At 36.7% G+C, this 19,859-nt stretch overlaps 1 protein-coding gene across 2 annotated transcripts; it reads left to right on the top strand.

Moving 5' to 3' along the window:
* The first annotated feature begins 3,116 nt into the window (after positions 1-3,116).
* LOC121026420 (TATA-binding protein-associated factor 172-like) lies at positions 3,117-10,177 on the top strand. 2 transcript variants are annotated; one of them, XR_005788355.1, is made up of 6 exons: positions 3,117-5,808; positions 6,996-7,145; positions 7,457-7,599; positions 8,105-8,279; positions 9,087-9,278; positions 9,739-9,846. XR_005788355.1 is itself a non-coding variant. In XM_040469281.1 (5 exons), exons 1-5 carry the CDS (start codon positions 5,740-5,742, stop codon positions 9,982-9,984), a joined length of 783 nt encoding a protein of 260 aa, XP_040325215.1. In that variant the 5' UTR covers positions 3,122-5,739; the 3' UTR covers positions 9,985-10,177. The 2 variants fall into 2 exon arrangements, 1 of the variants encoding a protein (XP_040325215.1); XM_040469281.1 differs by lacking the exon at positions 9,087-9,278 and having other exon boundaries at positions 3,122-5,808; positions 9,739-10,177.
* The last annotated feature ends 9,682 nt before the right edge of the window (positions 10,178-19,859 follow it).

Genomic DNA, 19,859 nt, shown 5'->3' on the forward strand with positions numbered 1-19,859 from the left:
GAGCCACCCAGGCACTCCCTGTTGGTATTTTTTTTTCTTTTTTAATTTCAGTTTTCTTTCTTTTTTTAATATAATTTATTGTCAAATTGGCTTCCATACAACACCCAGTGCTCATCCCAACAAGTGTCCTCCTCATTGCCCATCACCTACTTTCCCCTCTCCCCCATCCCCTATCCCTGTTGGTATTTTTTTTAGGGATTGTATTAAATCTGTAGATTGGGGGGCGCCTGGGTGGCACAGTCGGTTAAGCGTCCGACTTCAGCCAGGTCACGATCTCGCGGTCCGTGGGTTCGAGCCCCGCATTGGGCTCTGGGCTGATGCCTTGGAGCCTGGAGCCTGTTTCCGATTCTGTGTCTCTCTCTCTCTCTGCCCCTCCCCCGTTCATGCTCTGTCTCTCTCTGTCCCAAAAATAAATAAACGTTGAAAAAAAATTAAAAAAAAAAAATCTGTAGATTGGTGTGGGTGTTATGGACATTTTAGCAATATTTGTTGAGCATGGAATATCTTTCCATTTGTGTTATCTTTAGTTTTTTCATCAGTTTTATTTTTCAGGGTACAGGTCTCTCACTTCCTTGGTTAACTGTATTCCTAGTTATTATTTTTGGTACAGTTGTAAATGGGATTATTTTCTTCTCTTTCTGTTGCTTCATTATTGGTGCAGAGAAATGCAGCAGATTTCTGTATATTAATTTTATACCCTGCAAGCTTACTGAATTCATCTGTCATTTCTAGTAGGATTTTGGTGAAGTCTTTAGGGTTCTCTCTATATAGTATCGTGTCATCTGCAAATACTGACAGTTTTACTTCTTGCTCACCAATTTGGATGCCTTTGATTCCTTTCATGAGAGTATTTTGGCACATGGCTCATCACTTGTCCCCTCCCCCCCACATATACACTGTCCTTCCAAAATATCATCTCCCTTTCTTTCTGTATCTTTCCTTCAGGGAATAGGGCAGTTCTCTAGTGCCACAAAACAGTTCCAGCTTCTATAACTCACTGTGATTTTTTTGTTGTTAGTACCTAACATCACGATGCAGTGAAAACTTAATGGTTATTATTACTTTTATGATCTCAGCAACATTATTTGCTGAGAAAATACCAGAGTAAACTATGTCCGATGGTTGTATCTGTTATTGTATTCTTCTCTACAGCATTACCTGATGGTTGCTGTTGACTGCTTCATAGCTACCTGCAAACTGTCTTATAATACAAGTTCATGATCTCTTATTTGCAGTTTTGAAATCGGAAGTTTTTTTTTTTTGTAAAGTGAACCAACTTCTCAAACTACTCATTTGGTGAAAAGCCTGCTCATCTTGAAGAGAAACTTTAAGTCTTTATCCTAGTAAATACGCCCATTCACAAATTTTGCTTCAGAAATAATAACATATTTGGGTGCCACCACAGGCCCTGTTGAGGATATTACATAGCATGCAGTATATACAACCTCAGTATTGTTATAAAATTTGAAAAATTATGAATTTCAAAATATATTTGGCTCCAGGAATTTGGGTGAGAGATGATAGACATGTGGTGATGATAAAGATCTATTCTCATTGGGGTACCTGGTGGCTCATTTGGTTAGGTGCCTGACTGTTGATTTTGGCTCAGGTCATAGTCTCACTATTTGTGACATCGATAAACATTAAAAAAAAAATCTGTTCTCACTTGAACTTCCCTTTTTCTGAGCTGCTTTCTATGACTATTATTACTTCAGTGGCTTAATGAAAAGATGCCTTAACTAAATAAAAAATCTGGATTCTAACCTTGGCTCTACTGTTTGTTAAATTTATGATCTTGGTCAAGTTGATTTAACTATTCTGGTATAATCTTCACCCAGTGTTCCTTAGACTTATATGGGCTAAGTAAGATAATGTAAATGAAAGTGCTTTATTAAAATGTTAATGCTGTACAAATAATTAATAGTACAGATAGTAAGAATGATAATACTTCAAGTTCTGGGAATTCTTTTCTAATAATTTGCAATCTTATTTGTATACTGAGGTGTAAGAATGATATTTGATTATAGTAATAATCCAAGTTATTATTGAGGCCTTTATGCTGTGAATGCTGGTAAGCATGTAACATGGGTGGCTACTGCCATTCTCTGTTGCTGATGAAGGAACTGGTGACCAAAAATTAAACTTTCCCAAGCTCTTGTAGCTGCACCACTCACAGTTACTGATTTCAGGCTCAGAATCTGGTCCAATTCTGGCTGACTTTCAGTTTTAAATTTTACATGGAGGGGCGCCTGGGTGGCTCAGTTGGTTAAGTGTCTGCCTTCAGCTCAGGTCATGATCTCATGGTCTGTGAGTTCGAGCCCCATGTCAGGCTCTGTGCTGACAGCTTGGAGGCTGGAGCCTGCTTCAGATTCTGTGTCTCCCTCTCTCTCTGCCCCTCCCCAACTTGTGCTCTGTCTCTCTCTCTCTCAAAAATAAATAAAAATGTAAAAAAAAAATTTATAAATTTTACATGGAGACAAAATGGATTTAAGTGCCTATTGAATTGCTTTCTCACTTTTGTATATTAAGTCATCTTAAGTACAAAGTGAAAACATGAACTCTTCTTTAAATTGCTGGTAACTCTTGCTGAAACTGGTTTCATTTTCTAACTTCTCAATCCATTCCTCTCAATAACTGCAGTGTTGAGGCTAAATCTGCACTGTACCTCTTAAAGACTGATGCCTCTATTTCCTTGAAAGGATTCTGATTATCTTTAGTAATTTTTTGTTATGTTTTACTTTATGAAACCAGAAGACTTTATGACAAAGATGCCCTTAATCTTAAGGTTTATCCCATTATGACTGTGTATGCAGGCATACACGTCTCTAAAATATCCTTAAATAAAACGACAGTTAATACAGTTATTTATGAAATCTTATTACCATTAGACTTCTCTGTGACATACCATACCATTTGTGATGTTAACATTTGGAAGTATTGGCAAGCCTGGCTTCTTAGGGAGCATGAAAGAATAACTTTTAAGCATACCAAACTAGTTTCATTTGGTAAGGACTTAACATCAAAGTGTAACTTTTTTTGTTAAACCAGTAGTTTGGCAATGAAAGTGAAGGAATTTACCATGTGATTTTCCTTTATGTTTTGTCTCATTAGCTTATGACTGTGTGTGTACATACAAGAGTGCTGTCTATGGATCTCTATGTCTCTCAGTGAACTACTTTACTGGAATATCTAGAGTAACTAGTGTTGTAACCACTAAGAGTTATAGCTGGAACTTGACTCATCAATCTAGAAAAATATGCCAGACATTAATCTTTTGTTCTGCTGACTGGGTCAACTTTTCCATTCCACTTGCATCACAGCCACTTTATGAGTCATTCCAAAATCTCAGTTACATACAGCATGGACTTGTTTGAAAGGCAAACTTTAGCAAGAAGCTTATATTTAGCATGAAGGTATATATGAAATTGAGTTGGAATGTGGGGATTCAAGATATAAGAAATTTCACATAGGCATATGTAGAAGACCAAAAGAATACACTTAAATAAGATTGGCATTAGAGAATATTTGCATAATTAGGTATGGGCCAGATATTACAAAGATGTTAAAAAGCAAGAGCAGAGGTTAAATATTTAGCTGACTTTCAATAAATATTGATTGGACAAATGAATAGAATAGAGCATTATAAATTGTGTAAGAGTTCGGCGGGCATGCGCGCGTTTATATGTGTGTTTCTCTTGTGGTGGGCCAAAATAGGATTTTAGACCAAATTTGTGGAAGAACTCAGTGTGATTCATCACTTTGTTGTAACTTCTTTTCAAATCTCCTTCCCTGCAACCCCAAATCATTTGATATGGATATAAATGATGATGAATTTGCCTCCAGGCAGGAAATCAAATCAGGTGTTCCTGGTGGTGGTGATCAGATTGTTGCTTTTTTTCCACATCTACTCATTTTGTGGGCATGCTTGTGGGAAGACAGAAGGGGTGTAGCAAAAGAAAAATGGCAAGATCTTACCCTGTCAGTTTTGCCAGTTAGGGATTTATTACCAACTATTAATTTGTGGGAAATTTCACACATTACTGTCTGTGACGTTGGACCATTTCCTCTAAGCAATATGGATTTATTCAACAAATATTTTAGTGCCTAATATGTGTTTACAATTCTTTAGATACTGACCAGAAAGAGACAGGTCTCTACCCTTTTCTAGAGCTTAAAATAGGAAACTAAACAAGACAGGAGAAACTCCCAGACAACTAGACAAGCTCTAATAACATAATGAGGTGAGTGTCTGGTAGAGGAAGTAGATGATGCTGCTGGATCCTAGCTAGTGAGGTGAGTGAAGGTCAGGGAAGGTCCTGCTAAAAGTGAAGTCTAAGCTGAGATCTGAAGGATGAGTAGAATTTAACCAGTGAAGAGCAGGGTAAAAGGAAGGAGCAGCAGGTGAAACTCTGGAAGCTGGAGAGAACATGATGGCAGTAAAGAGGAGGTGAAAGGAAATTGGCTGGAGGATAGAGTGTGAGGGAGTATAGATGGCTAGAAGTCTCACCTTGATTTTCAGGTACAGTGAACTGTATTATAATCTGATTTCTGTGTGTCATCAGTTCTCTTTATTCAGAGTTCTAGGAAGGAGTACATAGCAGGGAACATCAATCTGAATAAAGCAACTGGGAAGAAACTACCCCATCTGTGTCACACTAAATAACCACTATTTATTTTTCTCAGTAATGCCCACAGATGCACTCCCCTCTGTCTGATGCTCACTACAAAAATGTTGGGGACTACATGTAACACTAACATAAAGTGCTAATAATTGTTATGTTAATTATTTAACACAGACCAAAACATTTTTTTCAAAAGCCATTCTTAAGCTTGAATTCACATATAACTTCAGTAATAGTGTTCCAGGTTATAGTTAATTTAAACTTGGTGAAGTAAACAGACTGTGGCAAGAATTTTTCTGTATATTAGTTTACACTGTACTGGATTAATGCTAAATGGTCACCAAACTTTGCAGACTTTCCCTAAGATTAGGGGGGAAATTTTTGATTAGTAGAGTCCTAGTTAGTAGCATACTACAGGTCCATTAACTACTTAAAAAAAAGTTGCGGGAGAGGAATTCCGAGGAGGATAATCTCTAAAGGAGTGAAAATAATAATGAGCTCCTCATTGCACCCCGTTCCCCCACCAATCTAATTAAAGAGACCTGTAAATACAAAGTAACAGCATTAGATTTCCTGCCTAAATCATTGCCTGCTAGAAGACAGGTGCAAAATTAATGAAAATAGGTCAGCCAGCTTTCAGATCTGCAATAGACAGATTGGCCCTGGATGGGCTAAGTCGTACCTTGTGATTTTTTTAAGATCATACTAATAGTGAGCTAAAACCATATTACGTTTTGCAACCATATTGAAAAGGAGATGGTTGCACACTTGTCAGGTGAAGTGAATTCGGCCTCCAAATATTTTCCCAGCCTTATCTTATATTTTCTACTAAGCAGACTTTATGCTGTGCTACTACAGAATCTGCATTTTTAAAATACTAGTTCCTCTGATGATATTTAATTTCTTTAAATCTTTGGAATAAGAAATAGGATTCTCTTGCTCCAAAATCTTGTAAAAACTTATCACCCAGTTGAACCTTTTTGATAAAGCCATATAACAGTTGTATTACTTGACTTATAACTCTTTAAATAAGCTAACACCCAAGAATTGTATACTATAGATTTGCTGTTTTTGTTTTCAGAACTCTTCATCTTGGCTTATACCTATTCTGCCTGATATGCTGCGACACATTTTTCAGTTTTGTGTATTAGAAAGCAGCCAGGAAATTCTGGACCTCATTCACAAGGTACACAGTGAATATATCTGTACTCTTTTCCCCAGTGATTTGGTAGATTTAAAAAATTTTTCACAATCGCTATACTGTTGTTGGTCAGGAATTTTAAGAAATTAGAAATCAAAACATTTGAAAAGTCAGAGATTGCTTACTGTTAGTTTTCTATTACTGCCATATCAAATGACCACAAATTAGTGGCTTAAAACAACATAAATGTATTACTTCACAGTTCTATAGCTCAGAAGTCTGACATGGGTATCCTCAGGCCAGGCAAGATATGACAAGAAAATAGTCTTCTTATGGAATATAATAGTTAAATCTACTAGGCAAGTGTTTTAAGCACTTTCTGATAGCCTCAGTACAGAAAGTAAAATGAAGGAAAGACTTTTCTTTTTCACTTATTTTGCTGTTTATAAGTATGCTTATTGATCCTGTGAAGTATCTTTTGGAATTCATTGGTAATACACAGAGTCTGATCGTTTTAGTTTAGATTTGTACTTTTCCCCCTTATTTGCAAGGTGTATTGGGATCTTTTAAGATGAGCCATTTGATATATTTAACTGTTTATAAAGGGAAATGGTACTGTTTGACCTTTCAGATCTGTTAATTGAGTCTGGAATTATTGCCTCTGAGGTGGCTCATTGTTAACAGCCTTGGATTAACAGTGGTGGTATTTCTACAGGCTTTTAATTACGTTTAATGTTACGCATCAAGAAAGGTACCTTATTAAGTAAGATCATGAATCAAGACTTACATTGTTCTTAATTTATGCTAGGACATTACCACCTCTAACTTTAGCAGAGGACATCTATGAGGAACTGTTAGATGTTGAAGAGTGTATGTTGAATATAGGACTGCATTAGTATTGAGCTTTATGATACATGCAAAGGATTTCAACAGCTGAGATTTTGACAACTCTTATTGTTATGGGTATCTTACATTTTAAATGATTTTTGCAGAATACTGAAGAAAACTCTTGTGTTCCTCTCCTTAAAACTTTCTTTTGTGTTTTTTAGTATACAAAACTATCAAAAAGCAGCATTTAAAAATAAGCTTTTCTGTTGACTTTTAAAATTGATCTCTGTGCTATTTCCAACCTTTTTTTTTTTTTTAACTCAGTATCCCTAAAAATAAGTATTAGATTTTATTACCCCATACTAGAAAATTTTCACTTTTCATGTTTCTCTTTCACTTTGTAGGTTTGGATGGAACTGTTGAGCAAAGCTTCAGTTCATTATGTGGTAGCAGCTGCTTGTCCCTGGATGGGTGCTTGGCTTTGCTTGATGATGCAGCCTTCTCATTTACCTATTGACTTAAATATGTTGCTAGAAGTAAAAGCCAGAGCCAAGGTGAGTGTAAAGGGACATAATGTATTTGTATATTTAGGTCTAAATATTAATATAGTAAACTATGTAAGAAATTTGTATTGCTTTATCTTAAGTGTAATTTAATTAATTTAATGTAAGGACAAATTACTGTTTTATGAGGACCTTGACAAAATGCATAGTAATTTTTATCCATTAAAATTTTGGGAAAAGAAATGTATTTTACTGGGATAACAAATGAGAGTATTTTTGCATACAGAGGAGAGTTGCCTATTAAATTTTAATGATTAATCTTTAATTATAGTTTCCCCTCCTCCCCCCACCTTTCTTTCTAGGAAAAAACATGTGGTAAGGTACGCCAAGGCCAAAGCCAAACTAAAGAAGTCCTTCAGGAGTACATTGCAGGTGCAGAGACCATCATGGAAGATCCCTCCACTAGGGATTTTGTGGTTATGCGGGCCAGAATGATGGCAGCCAAGTGAGTATACAAAAATTGAGAAGGCTTTTAATTTTTTTTTCAACGTTTTTATTTATTTTGGGGACAGAGAGAGACAGAGCATGAATGGGGGAGGGGCAGAGAGAGAGGGAGACACAGAATCGGAAACAGGGTCCAGGCTCCGAGCCATCAGCCCAGAGCCTGACGCGGGGCTCGAACTCACGGACCACGAGATCGTGACCTGGCTGAAGTCGGACGCTTAACCGACTGCGCCACCTAGGCGCCCCCAAAAATTGAGAAGGCTTTTAAAAGAACCAAAATATTCTTCTGATGTGTTTGTCAGTACTTCCTCCATCACACTAGTTACAGAGTAAGAACAAGTGTAATTAAATGTTTTTCTTTTTTTTTTTGAAGTTTTAAATAAGATTTATATCTTTTTATGAAGATGAAAGAGGAGTTATATCTTTGTTGTGAAAAGTTATAGCTTCAATAGGGGAAACTTTACTTCAAGTAAGTTCTCTAGTAACTTCTTTTTTCTCCCTCCTAGGTTGTTAGGAGCACTTTGTTGCTGTATTTGTGATCCAGGTGTAAATATGGTAACCCAAGAAATTAAGCCAGCTGAATCCCTTGGCCAGTTACTACTCTTCTATTTGAACTCCAAATCTGCCTTGCAGAGAATTAGTGTTGCATTGGTAATCTGTGAATGGGCTGCTTTACAAAAGGTAAGATTTTTCCCCAAAAGTAATGAAGACAAGTTAAGTAAACCAATTTCCATTAGCTGTTAAGATTATTTTCATTATATTTTATAAACAGAACAAAATTTTCTCTGTATAAAAATCCGACAGTTTTAGAAAAGTATTCTAAATTGTAGTGAAACATTATTTCTCTTCCAGTTGCTTTTAACCTTAGACTTTTTTCTTAGAACCCCCAGTTTCGTACCTGAGACTACTAGCTATGACCATACTTAATGTTTGCTCTTGATACTACAATCTGTTAAGAAATGTCCCTCCAAAACAGTCATGTGTATGTGTGGAAGCAGTCCAGAAACTGTTGGTCATTCATTCCTTAATATCTGAACACTACAAAAGATAAGAGGCTTTGAGATTGATTTGTATGAGTAGTAGCAAGGGCAGAATTTTTGGTCACAGGAAGAATAAAACCTCCATCTTTAAACTAAAGTCTTCATGTTTCCAAGTAAGCCATTCTCTTGCAGCCCTTTTAACCTTTAACTTCTAATAAGATATGTGATTTTGTGTAAGACTTACTTCTGTAAATCAAAGAAACTTCCTGCTGGCTTTGTTTATTCCATTAACTGGAATTCTGGAAATTTAACTGTCTGCACTTGCTGTGAGAGTTTCTTGTTACTGCCTCTTAGCAGTTTGTCAAAGCTATGTCTAAAAGTAATTGAGCCATGCTCTGTTGCATCTGAGACCCCAGCTTTGCCTCTGGAAAGAAGCAAGGCTCATCTGTTTTTAGGCAGGACTCGGTGTGCTGGAGAGGCAGTGATGCTGTGTTTTTGTGCCTCTCAGACTCAGCAGCAAGTGTTGACAGTTCGGTTTCTGGACCCTCACAGAGCTTCTCTGGACTTACTCTGTGAAGCCCAGGCTGACCACCCAGATCCCACAGAACCCCTCATGGCTCACCACTGAGGCCATTCCCCCTCTGGTTGGGGCAGGCAGCAACCAGAGAGAGTGGGAAGGGTTAGTTAAATTTGGGGGCAGGTAAGTAGCTTTTAAATTATATATATCCATTTCTACAGTATGGCATGTGAAGCTATGGGTTCAACTGTTAAGAAATCTAATAATGAGTTTTTAAATAACATTTTTAGTGCATGCTAAGTGTTCTTTTCTGACTGATTTCTTTTTACAGTTATATTTTTAAGTCCGTGCTATATATATAAAACTTGGTATAAATTCAGAGTAAAGTAGGAGTAATTAGGTGCAAAATTTAGTGGAATTATAATAGTTCCATGTGCATGTTCTATAGTGATTCATATTAAAATTATAGTAGTTTGGGTGTGATACCTTTTCTCTGCAACTAACGATGTTCTGGGAGGTAACAGAACATAGATTCAAGATGAATAGGAATTTAGAACTTTGTAGTTTGCAAGTGAAAATATATGCATCTCTAGAATTAGGTTTATATATTTGTCCTGAATATTTCTTGTCTGTTATATTTTAGGAGTGTAAAGCTGTTACCCTAGCTGTGCAGCCACGTTTACTTGATATCCTTTCAGAACATTTGTATTATGATGAAATTGCCGTTCCATTCACACGAATGCAGAATGAATGTAAACAGCTTATTTCATCATTAACTGATGCACATATTGAAGTTGGTAGTAGAGTAAACAACAATGTTTTTACAATAGATCAAGCTAATGACTTGGTGAGTAAAGAAGTAACTTTCTTAATTTTAGATAGAGCATGAAATAAAGATTAGAAATTTGTCATGTGATATTTACCACAAAAACACGAATTTGTTGAATCAATCCATGGCTTGATAGCCTGTCACTCCTGCCCCTCAGAAAAGTTTTCATTGCGTTGACTTTTTTTTTTAATTTTTTTTTACATTTATTTATTTTTGAGAGACAGAGACAGAGCACAAGTGGGGGAGGGAGAAGGAGATACAGAATCCGAAGCAGGCTCCAGGCTCTAAGCTGTCAGCACAGAGCCCAATGCGGGGCTCGAACTTACAAACCATGAGATCATGACCTGATCCGAAGTCGGACACTCAACCGACTGAGCCACCCAGGTGCCCCTTCTTTTTTTTTTTGAAATTAGAGGAGGGGGAAGGAATTTTCTTTAAATCTCAGGTTCTAACAAACCAATGTACCTTTATTAGAAAAACCTGTTCCATTTTTTTTGGTCATTTCTCAGTTTTGCTTAATACTGGCAGAGTATAGAATAAACTGCTTCTGTATAAGTTCCTGAGTATTTCTCAAGCCCTCTCTCAACTTATAATGAAAATATTTAAGCATAAAAGTAAGGGAGTAAAACATAAAAGTAAAAGGAGGGGCACCGGGCTGGGTCAGTTGGAGCAGCATGTGACTCCTGAGTCATGAGTTCAGCCCTCATGTTCGGTGGACAGATAACTTAAATAACGAAAACTTAAAACAAGAAAGAGAGAGAAGGTAAGAGAATTACACGATGAACATTCATATACTCCCCAACTAGATTGCAGAGTTAACATTTTACTAAATTTGCTTTATCACATATATTTGCACTGTCTACTCATCAGTCTGTCTTTTTTGATGCATTTATAAATTAGTTACAGATATCAGTAAACTGATATATCTATATATGTACCTGTATCATTAAAATTCAGTATTTATGGTTTTTGCTCTTTTGTGAGGTGAAATACTATGAAGTCCACAAATCTTAAACTATTTGATGAATTTTAACAGATGACAATACCTATGAAAACCAAATCCCTATCAAGATACAGACAGTACTGTCACCACTTTGCAGTCAATCCCTGCCTGTCCCTGCCCTCAAGTAACCATCGTTCTGATTTTTCCTCCATCATAGGTTACTTTTGCCAGTTCTAGAAATTTGTATAATTGGAATCATAAGCTCTGTGCTGTTTGGTTTTAAGGTTTTTTTTCCAGCATGATTTTTTAAAATTCATCCATGTTGTTATATATATCAATAATTCATTTTTTATTATTTAGTTTTATTCCACTGTATAAATACACCACAGTTAAGCCCGTCTCCTGTTAATGAACACTTGGGCTATTCCAAGGTTTTGGCTATTATGAAATAGCTGTTATAAACATTCTTGTACAAGTGTCTTTGTAGACATATATTTTCATTTCTCGTGGGTAAATATAAACATGTGTGAGTAGAATTGCTGGGTTTTAGGGTGGTTGTTTATTTACTTTTATAAAAAATTGCAGACATTTTCCCAAAGCGGCTATATCATTTTATCTTCCTACCAGCAATATGTGTGAGTTCTGGTTGTTCCACATCACCATCAACATTTGGTGTGGTTGCTCCTTTTCACTGAAGCCATTCTGGTCGTTGTATGATAGTGTCATTGTGGTTTTTACTTTGTGTTTCCTTGATGGCTAATATGTTCAACACTTTTTTATGTCTTAGTGGCCATTTGAAGACCTTCCTGTCTGAAATGTCTGTAGAAATCATTTGCCTGTTTTTAATTAGGTTGTCTTTTTATTACTGAGTTGTAGAAGTTTTTATATCCTGAAATACCAATCCTTTGTTAGATAGATGCTTCCTGCATATTTTCTCCCAGTGTGTGGCTTGCCTTTTCTTTTTCTTAATTGTCTTTAGATGAGCAGATATTTTTAATTTTGATGAAGTCTAGTTTAATAGTTGTTTTCTTTTATGGTTATTGTGTTCTGCGACCTAAAGTACCTTTTCTTATCTCTAATTTGTGAAGATAGTTACATATATTTTCTTCTAAAGTTTTGCAGTTTTAGCTTTTGTATTTAGATTTATCATCCATATTGAATTAGTGTTTATGTTTACTATGAAGTACAAATTGAATTCTGTTTGTTTTTCAAAAAGAACCATTTGAAACATTTTTAAAAATTTATTTTGAGAGATAGCCTGAGTGGGGGGGGGGGCCAGAGAGAGATGGAGAGAGAGAATCCCAAGCAGGCTCTGCACTGCCAGCACTACTTAACCAACAGCCACCCAGGTGCCCCAAAGATAACCAGTTTTTCAAGCATCTTTTATTGAAAAGATTTTCTGTTCCCAGTCCCAATTGGAATTCTCTGGCACCTGTGTCAAAAATTTGTTCAAGTATAGGTGTAGATCTATATCTGTATTCTGTTCAGTCGTTTTGTCTCTCATGCCATCACCAATGTCTTGATTTTTGTAACTTTGTACTTACTAAGTTCTTAAAGTTAGGTGGTGTAAATGAGTTCTTCCTTTTTGAGTTATAGGATCAGGAACTGAGGCACTTGTGTTGATTCCTGTGAAACAGCAGTCTTCATTTCTTATCCTCTTTTCTAATTAGAAAAAATTATATACTGGAATTTGTTTTCACCTGTGAGAGAAGGCTAAAATTGCTATTTTTTTCCTGAATTGTTATTTTATAAAGTTGTTTTTCTGATTGTTGTAGTTCTTTATCCATTTTGCCTGTGCTTGCCTTCTTCCCTCCCTACTATTTCTGACAACTTTTTTTTCTTATCCTGAAAACTTAAAAAAATTTTTTTTAATGTTTATTTATTTTTAAGAGAGAGAGAGAGAGGGATTGGAAGGGTAGATAGGGAGACACAGAATCCGAAGCAGGCTCCAGGCTCTGAGCTGTCAGCACAGTGCCCAATGCGGGGCTTGAACTCACGGACTGTGAGATCATAACCTGAGCCGAAGTCAGGTGCTCAACCTACTGAGCTACGCAGGCGCCCCATTATGATGAAAACTTTTAAGGTTTACTATCTTAGCAACTTCCAAATATGCAGTTCAATATTACTGACTGTAGTCATCATGCTGTACATTACATTCCCATAACTTATTATAGAACTGGGAGTTTGTACTTCTTGACCTCCTTTACCCATTCCACCTCCTCCTTATCCCTTTCCCCTCTGGCAACTACCAGTCTGCTCTCTATTAGTTTTGTTTGTTCCTTTGTTTTTCAGATTCCACAGTAGGTGAAATCATAAGGTATTTGTCTTTCTCTGATGTATTTCACTTAGCATAATGCCCTAAAGGTCCATCCAGGTTGTTGCAGTTGGGAAATTTCATTCTCTTTTATGGCAAAATAGTGTCCCATTGTAGATACATACTGCATCGTTATCCATTCATCCATCCATGGACACTTAGGTTGTTTGTGTATCTTGGCTATTGTGAATGATGCTATAGTGAACATAAGCGTGCATGTATCTTTTCAAATTACTGTTTCATTTTCTTCAGATAAATATCCAGAAGTGGAAGTGCTGGATAATCTGGTAGTTCTATTTTTCATTTTTTGAGGAACTTCATACTGTTTTCCATAGTGGTTGCACCAATTTACATCCCCACTAACAGTGCACAAGGGTTCCCTTTTTCCACATCCTTGCCAACACTTGTTATTTCTTGTCTTTTTGATAATTGTCATTTGGTAGGCATGAAATGATATCTCATTGTGGTTTTATTTGCATTTCCCTCGTGATAATGAGCATCTTTTTGTGTACTATTGGCTATCTGTATGCCTTCTGAAAAAATATCTGTTCAGAACCTCTGCCCATTTTTTTAAAAATTATTTTATTTATTATTTTTTAAATGTTTTAATTAATGAAATGATTTAATTTACATCCAAGTTAGCATGTAGTGCAACGATTTCAGGAGTAGATTCCCTAATGCCCCTTACCTATTTAGCCCATCCCTTCGCCATCAACCCTCTGTTCTCTGTATTTAAGAGTCTCTTATGTTTTGTCCCCCTCCCTGTTTTTATATTTTTGCTTCCCTTCTCTTATGTTCATCTGTTTCGTATCTTAAATTCTTCATATGAGTGAAGTCATATGATATCTTTCTCTTACTAATTTTGCTTAGCATAATACCCTGTAGTTCCATCCACATAGTTGCAAATGGCAAGATTTCATGCTTTTTGATTGCCAAGTAATACTCCACTGTGTGTGTATGTGTGTGTGTACGTATATACACACACGCACACACACACACACCGCATCTTCTTTATCCATTCATCCACTGATGGACATTTGGGCTCTTTTCATACTTTGACTGTTGTTGATAGCGCTGCTATAAACATTGGGGTGCATGTGTCCCTTCGAAACAGCACACCTGTATCCCTTGGATAAGTACCTAGTAATGCAATTGCTGGGTCATAGGGTAGTTCTATTTTTAATTTTTTGAGGAACCTCCATACTGTTTTCCAGAGTGGCTGTACCAGTTTGCATTCCCATCAGCAGTGCAAAAGAGATCCTCTTTCTCTGCATCCTCCCCAACATCTTTTGTTGCCTGAGTTGTTAATGTTAGCCATTCTGGCTGGTGTGAGGTAGTATCTCATTGTGGTTTTGATTTGTATTTCCCTGATGATGAGTAATATTGAGCATTTTTTCACGTGTTGGTTTGCCATCTGGATGTCTTCTTTGGAGAAGTGTCTATTTATGTCTTTTGCCCATTTCTTCACTGGATTCTTTGTCTTTTGGGTGTTGAGTTTGATAAGTTCTTACAGATTTTGGATACTAACCCTTTATCTGATAAGGTCATTTGCAAATATCTTCTCCCATTCTGTCGGTTGTCTTTTAGTTTTGCTGATTGTTTCCTTTGCTGTGCAGAAGCTTTTTATCTTGATGAGGTCCCAGAAGTTCATTTTTGCTTTTGTTTCCCTTGCCTCCGGAGATGTGTTGAGTAAGAAGTTGCTACGGCTGACATCATAGAGGATTTTGCCTGCTTTCTCCTCTAGGATTTTGATAGCTTCCTGTCTTGTGTTTAGGTCTTTCATCCATTTTGAGTTTCTTTTTGTGTATGGTGTAAGAGAGTGGTCCAGGTTCATTTTTCTGTGTGTTGCTGTCCAGTTTTCCCAGCACCATTTGCTGAAGAGACTGTCTTTGTTCCCTTGGATATTCTTTCCTGCTTTGTCAAAGATTAGTTGGCCATACGTTTGTGGGTCCATTTCTGGGTTCTCTATTCTGTTCCATTGATCTGAGTGTTCTTGTGTCAGTACCATACTGTCTTGATGATTACAGCTTTGTAATTCAGCTTGAAGTCCGGGATTGTGATGCCTCCAGCTTTGGTGTTCTTTTTCAAGATTGTTTTGGCTGTTTGAGTTCTTTTCTGGTTTCATGCAAATTTAGGATAGTTTGTTCTAGCTTTGTGAAGAATGCTGGCGTTATTTTGATAGGTATTACAATGAATATGTATATTGCTTTGGGTAGTATTGACATTTTTAACAATATTTGTTCTTATCCAGGACCATGAAATATTTTCCCATTTTTTTGTCTCTTCTTTATTTTCTTTCATAAGCTATCTATAGTTTTCAGTGTATAGATTTTTCACCTCTTTGGTTAGATTTATTCTTAGGTATTTTATGGGTTTTGGTGCAATTGTAAATGGGATTGATTCCTTGGTTTCTCTTTCTGTTGCTTCATTATTAGTGTGTAGGAATACAACTGATTTCTGTACATTGATTTTACATCCTGCAACTTTGCTGAATTCATGGATCAGTTCTAGCAGTTTTTTGGTGGAATCTTTTGGGTTTTCCATAGAGTATCATGTCATCTGCGAAGAGTGAAAGTTTGACCTCCTCCTGGCTGATTTGGATGCCTTTTATTTCTTTGTGTTGTCTGATTGCTGAGGCTAAGACTTCCAATACTGTGTTGAAAAACAGTGGCGAGAGTGGACATCCTTGTCTTGTTCCTGACCTGAGGGGGAAATCTCTCAGTTTTTCCCCACTGAGGATATTAGCATTGGGTTTTTCGTATATGGCTTTTGTGATCTTGAGGTATGATCCTTCTACCCCTACTTTCTTGAGGGTTTTTATGAAGAAAGGATGCTGTATTTTGTCAAATGCTTTCTCTGCATCTAGTGAGAGGATCGTGTGGTTCTTGTCCTTTGTTTTATTGATGTGATGAATCACATTGATTTGCAGATGTTGAACCAGCCCTGCATCCCAGGTATAAATCCCACTTGGTCGTGGTGAATAATTTTTTTTAATGTATTGTTGGATCCAGTTGGCTAATACCTAGTTGAGGGTTTTTGCATCCGTATTCATCAGGGAAATTGGTCACTAGTGCTTTTTAGTGGGGTCTCTGTCTGATTGTGGAATCAAGGTAATGCTAGCTTCATAGAGTTTGGAAGTTTTCCTTCCATTTCTATTTTTTGGAACAGCTTCAAGAGAATAGGTGTTAACTCTCCTTAAATGTTTGGTAAAATTCCCCTGGAAAGCCATTTGGCCCTGGACTCTTGTTTTTGGGGAGATGTTTTCTTATTAGTAATTTGATTTCTTTACTGGTTATGGGTCTGTTCAAATTTTCTATTTCTTCCTGTTTCAGTTGTGGTAGTTTATATGTTTCTAGGAATTTGTCCATTTCTTCCAGATTGCCCATTTTATTGGTGTATAATTGCTCATAATATTCTCTTATTATTGTTTTTATTTCTGCTGTCTTGGTTGTGAACTCTGCTCTTTCATTCTTGATTTTATTTATTTGGGTCCTTTCCTTTATCTTTTTGATCAGACTGGCTAGTGGTTTATCAATTTTATTAATTCTTTCAAAGAACCAGTTTCTGGTTTCATTGATTTGTTCTACTGTTTTTTTGGTTTTGGGAGCATTGATTTCTGCTCTAATCTTTATTTCCTGTCTTCTGCTGGTTTGGGGTTTTATTTACTGTTCTTTTTCCAGCTCTTTAAGGTGTAAATTTGGTTATGTATCTGAGACCTTTCTTCCTTCTTTAGGAAGGCCTGGATTGCTATATACTTCCCTCTTACAACCGCCTTTGCTGTGTCCCTGAGGTTTTGGGATGTGGTATGATCATTTTCATTGGCTTCCATGTACTTTTTAATTTCCTCTTTAACTTCTTGGTTGGCCCATTCATTCTTTAGTAAGATGTTCTTTAGTCTCCAAGTATTTGTTTACCTTTCCAAATTTTTTCTTGTGATTGATTTAGAGTTTCACCATATTGTGGTCTAAAAATATGCATGGTATGATCTCAATCTTTTTGTACTTGAGGACTGATTTGTGTCCCAGTATGTGATCTATTCTGGAGGACATTCCATGTGCATAAATAAATTTTTTTTTAAGTTTATTTTGAGAGAGAGAACGCGCATGCAAGAGCAGGGGCAGGGGGCAGAGAGAGAGGGGGAGAGAATCCCAAGCAGGCTCCACACACAGCCCGATGTGGGGCTTGAACTCACGAACCACTGTGAGATCATGACCTGAGCCAAAACCAAGAGTCGGATGCTGAAGTGACTGAGCCATACAGGTGCCCCAACCACATCTTCTTTATCCATTCATTAGTTGATGGACATTTGGACTCTCTCCATAGTTTGGCCTTGTTGATAATGCTGCTATAAACATTGGGGTGAATGTACCCCTTTGAATCTGTATTTTTGTGTTTTTTGGGTAAATACCTAACGGTGCAATTGCTGGATCGTAGGGTAGTGTATTTTTAGTTTGTTGAAGAACCTCCATACTATTCTCCAAAGTTGCCGCACCATTTTGCATAACCATCAACAGTGCAAGAGGGTTTCTCCGCATCCTCTTCAATACCTGTTGTTTCTTGTGTTGTTTATTTTATCCATTCTGACAAAGTGTGAGGTGGTACCTCATTGTGGTTCTGATTTGCATTTCCCGGATGATGAGTGATGTTGAGCAAATCTTTTCATGTGTCTGTTAGGCATGTGGATGTCTTCTGTGTAAAAGTGTCTATTCATGTTTCTGCCAGTTTCTTAACTGGGTTATTTATTTTTTAGATGTTTGATAAGGTCTTTTTTTTTTTTTTTTTAATGTTTGTTTATTTTTGAGAGAGAGAGTACAAGCAGGGGAGGAGCAGAGAGAGAGGGAGACACAGAATCTGAAGCAGGCTTCAGGCTCTGAGCTGTCAGCACAGAGCCTGATGCCAGGCCCGAACCCAGGAACTGTGAGATCATGACCTGAGTCGAAGTTGGATGCTTAACTGACTGAGCCGCTCAGGTACCCCGATAAGTTCTTTATAGATTTTGGATACTAAACCCTTATCGATAGGATGAGTTTGGGAGTTTTCTTTCTATTTTTTTTGGAACAGTTTGAGAAGAATATTTATTAACTCTTCTATAAATGTTTGGTAGAATTCCCCTGGGAAGCCATCTGGCACGGGACTCTTATTAGTTGAGATTTTTATTCAGTTTCTTTGCTGGTTATGGGTCTGTACAAATTTTCTATTTCTTCCTGTTTCAGTTTTGGTAGTTTGTCAGTTTCTACGAATTTGTCCATTTCTTCCACATTGCCCTGTTTGTTGGCATGTAATTTTGATAATATTTTGTTATAATTGTTTATATTTCTCTGTTGGTGGTTGTGATCTCTCCTCTTTCATTAGTGATTTTATTTGGATCCTTTCTCTCTTCTTTTTGGTAAGTTTCGCTAAGAATTTATCAATTTTGTTAATTTTTTCGAAGAACCAGCTCTTAGTTTTGTTGATCTGTTCTATTTTTGTTTATCAATTATTTCTGCTCTAATCTTTATTATTTCCCTTCTTCTGCTGGTTTAGACTTTATATGCTGTCTCTTTTCTAGCTCCTTTAGGTGTAAGATTAAGTTGTGTAGGGACCTTTCTTGCTTCTCAAGATAGGCCTGAATTGTAATATACTTCCTTGTTATAACTGGCTTTGCTGCATCCCAAAGATTTTGGACTGTCATGTTTTCATTTTCATGTGCTTCCATGTATTTTTTAAATTTCTTCTTTGATTTCCTGGTTAATCTGTTCATTCTTTAGTAGGATGTTCTGTAACCTTCATGTATTTAAGGGCTTTCCAAATTTTTTTCTTGTGGTACACTTTAAGTTTCATAACACTGTGATTTGAAAATATGCATGCTATGATCCCGATCTTTGTGTACTTGTTGAGGGTTGATTTGTGATCCAGTATGTGATGTCTTCTGGAGAATGTTCCGTGTGTACTCGAGAAGAATGTGTATTGTGTTTTAGGGTGAAATAAATTCCATCTGGTCCAGTGTGTTCAAAGCCATTGATTCCTTGTCGATTTTCTGCTTTAGATGATCTGTCCATTGCTGTAAGTGGGGTGTTAAAGCCCCCTACCATAATTGTATTATTATCAGTGAGTTTCTTTATGTTATTAATTGATTTATATATTTGGGTGCTTCCAAGTTGGCATGAATATTTACAATTGTTAGATATTTTTGATGGATAGACCCCTTAATTATGATATAATACTGTTCTTTATCTCTTGTTATAGCTTTTGTTTTAAAATCTAGATTGTCTTGTATTAGTATGGCTACTTCAGCTTTCATTGATGTCCATTAGCATGATAGATGGTCCTCCATCCCCTCACTTTCAGTCTGCAGTTGTCTTTAGGTCTAAAATGAGTCTCTTGTAGGCAGCATATAGATGGACCTTGTTTTTAAATCTGTTCTAATACCCTGTACTAGGGTATTTCATCCATTTGCATTCAGAGTGATTATTAAAAGATATGAAATAGGGCCATTGTGTTACCTGTAGAGTTGGTGTTTCTGATGATGCTCTGGTACTTTTAGGTCTTTGTTGCTTTTAGTTTCCCTCCCCTCCTCTCCCAACTCAAAGAATTCCCCTTGAAATTTCTTGCAGGGCTGGTTTAGTGGTCACAAACTCCTTTAGTTTTTGTCTGAGAAACTCTATCTCTTACTCTATTTTTTTTTTTTTTTTTTTTTTT

The sequence above is a fragment of the Herpailurus yagouaroundi genome, unplaced genomic scaffold (genome assembly GCF_014898765.1).
Source record: "Herpailurus yagouaroundi ecotype Mexico unplaced genomic scaffold, PumYag 97702, whole genome shotgun sequence".
NCBI lineage: Eukaryota > Metazoa > Chordata > Mammalia > Carnivora > Felidae > Herpailurus > Herpailurus yagouaroundi.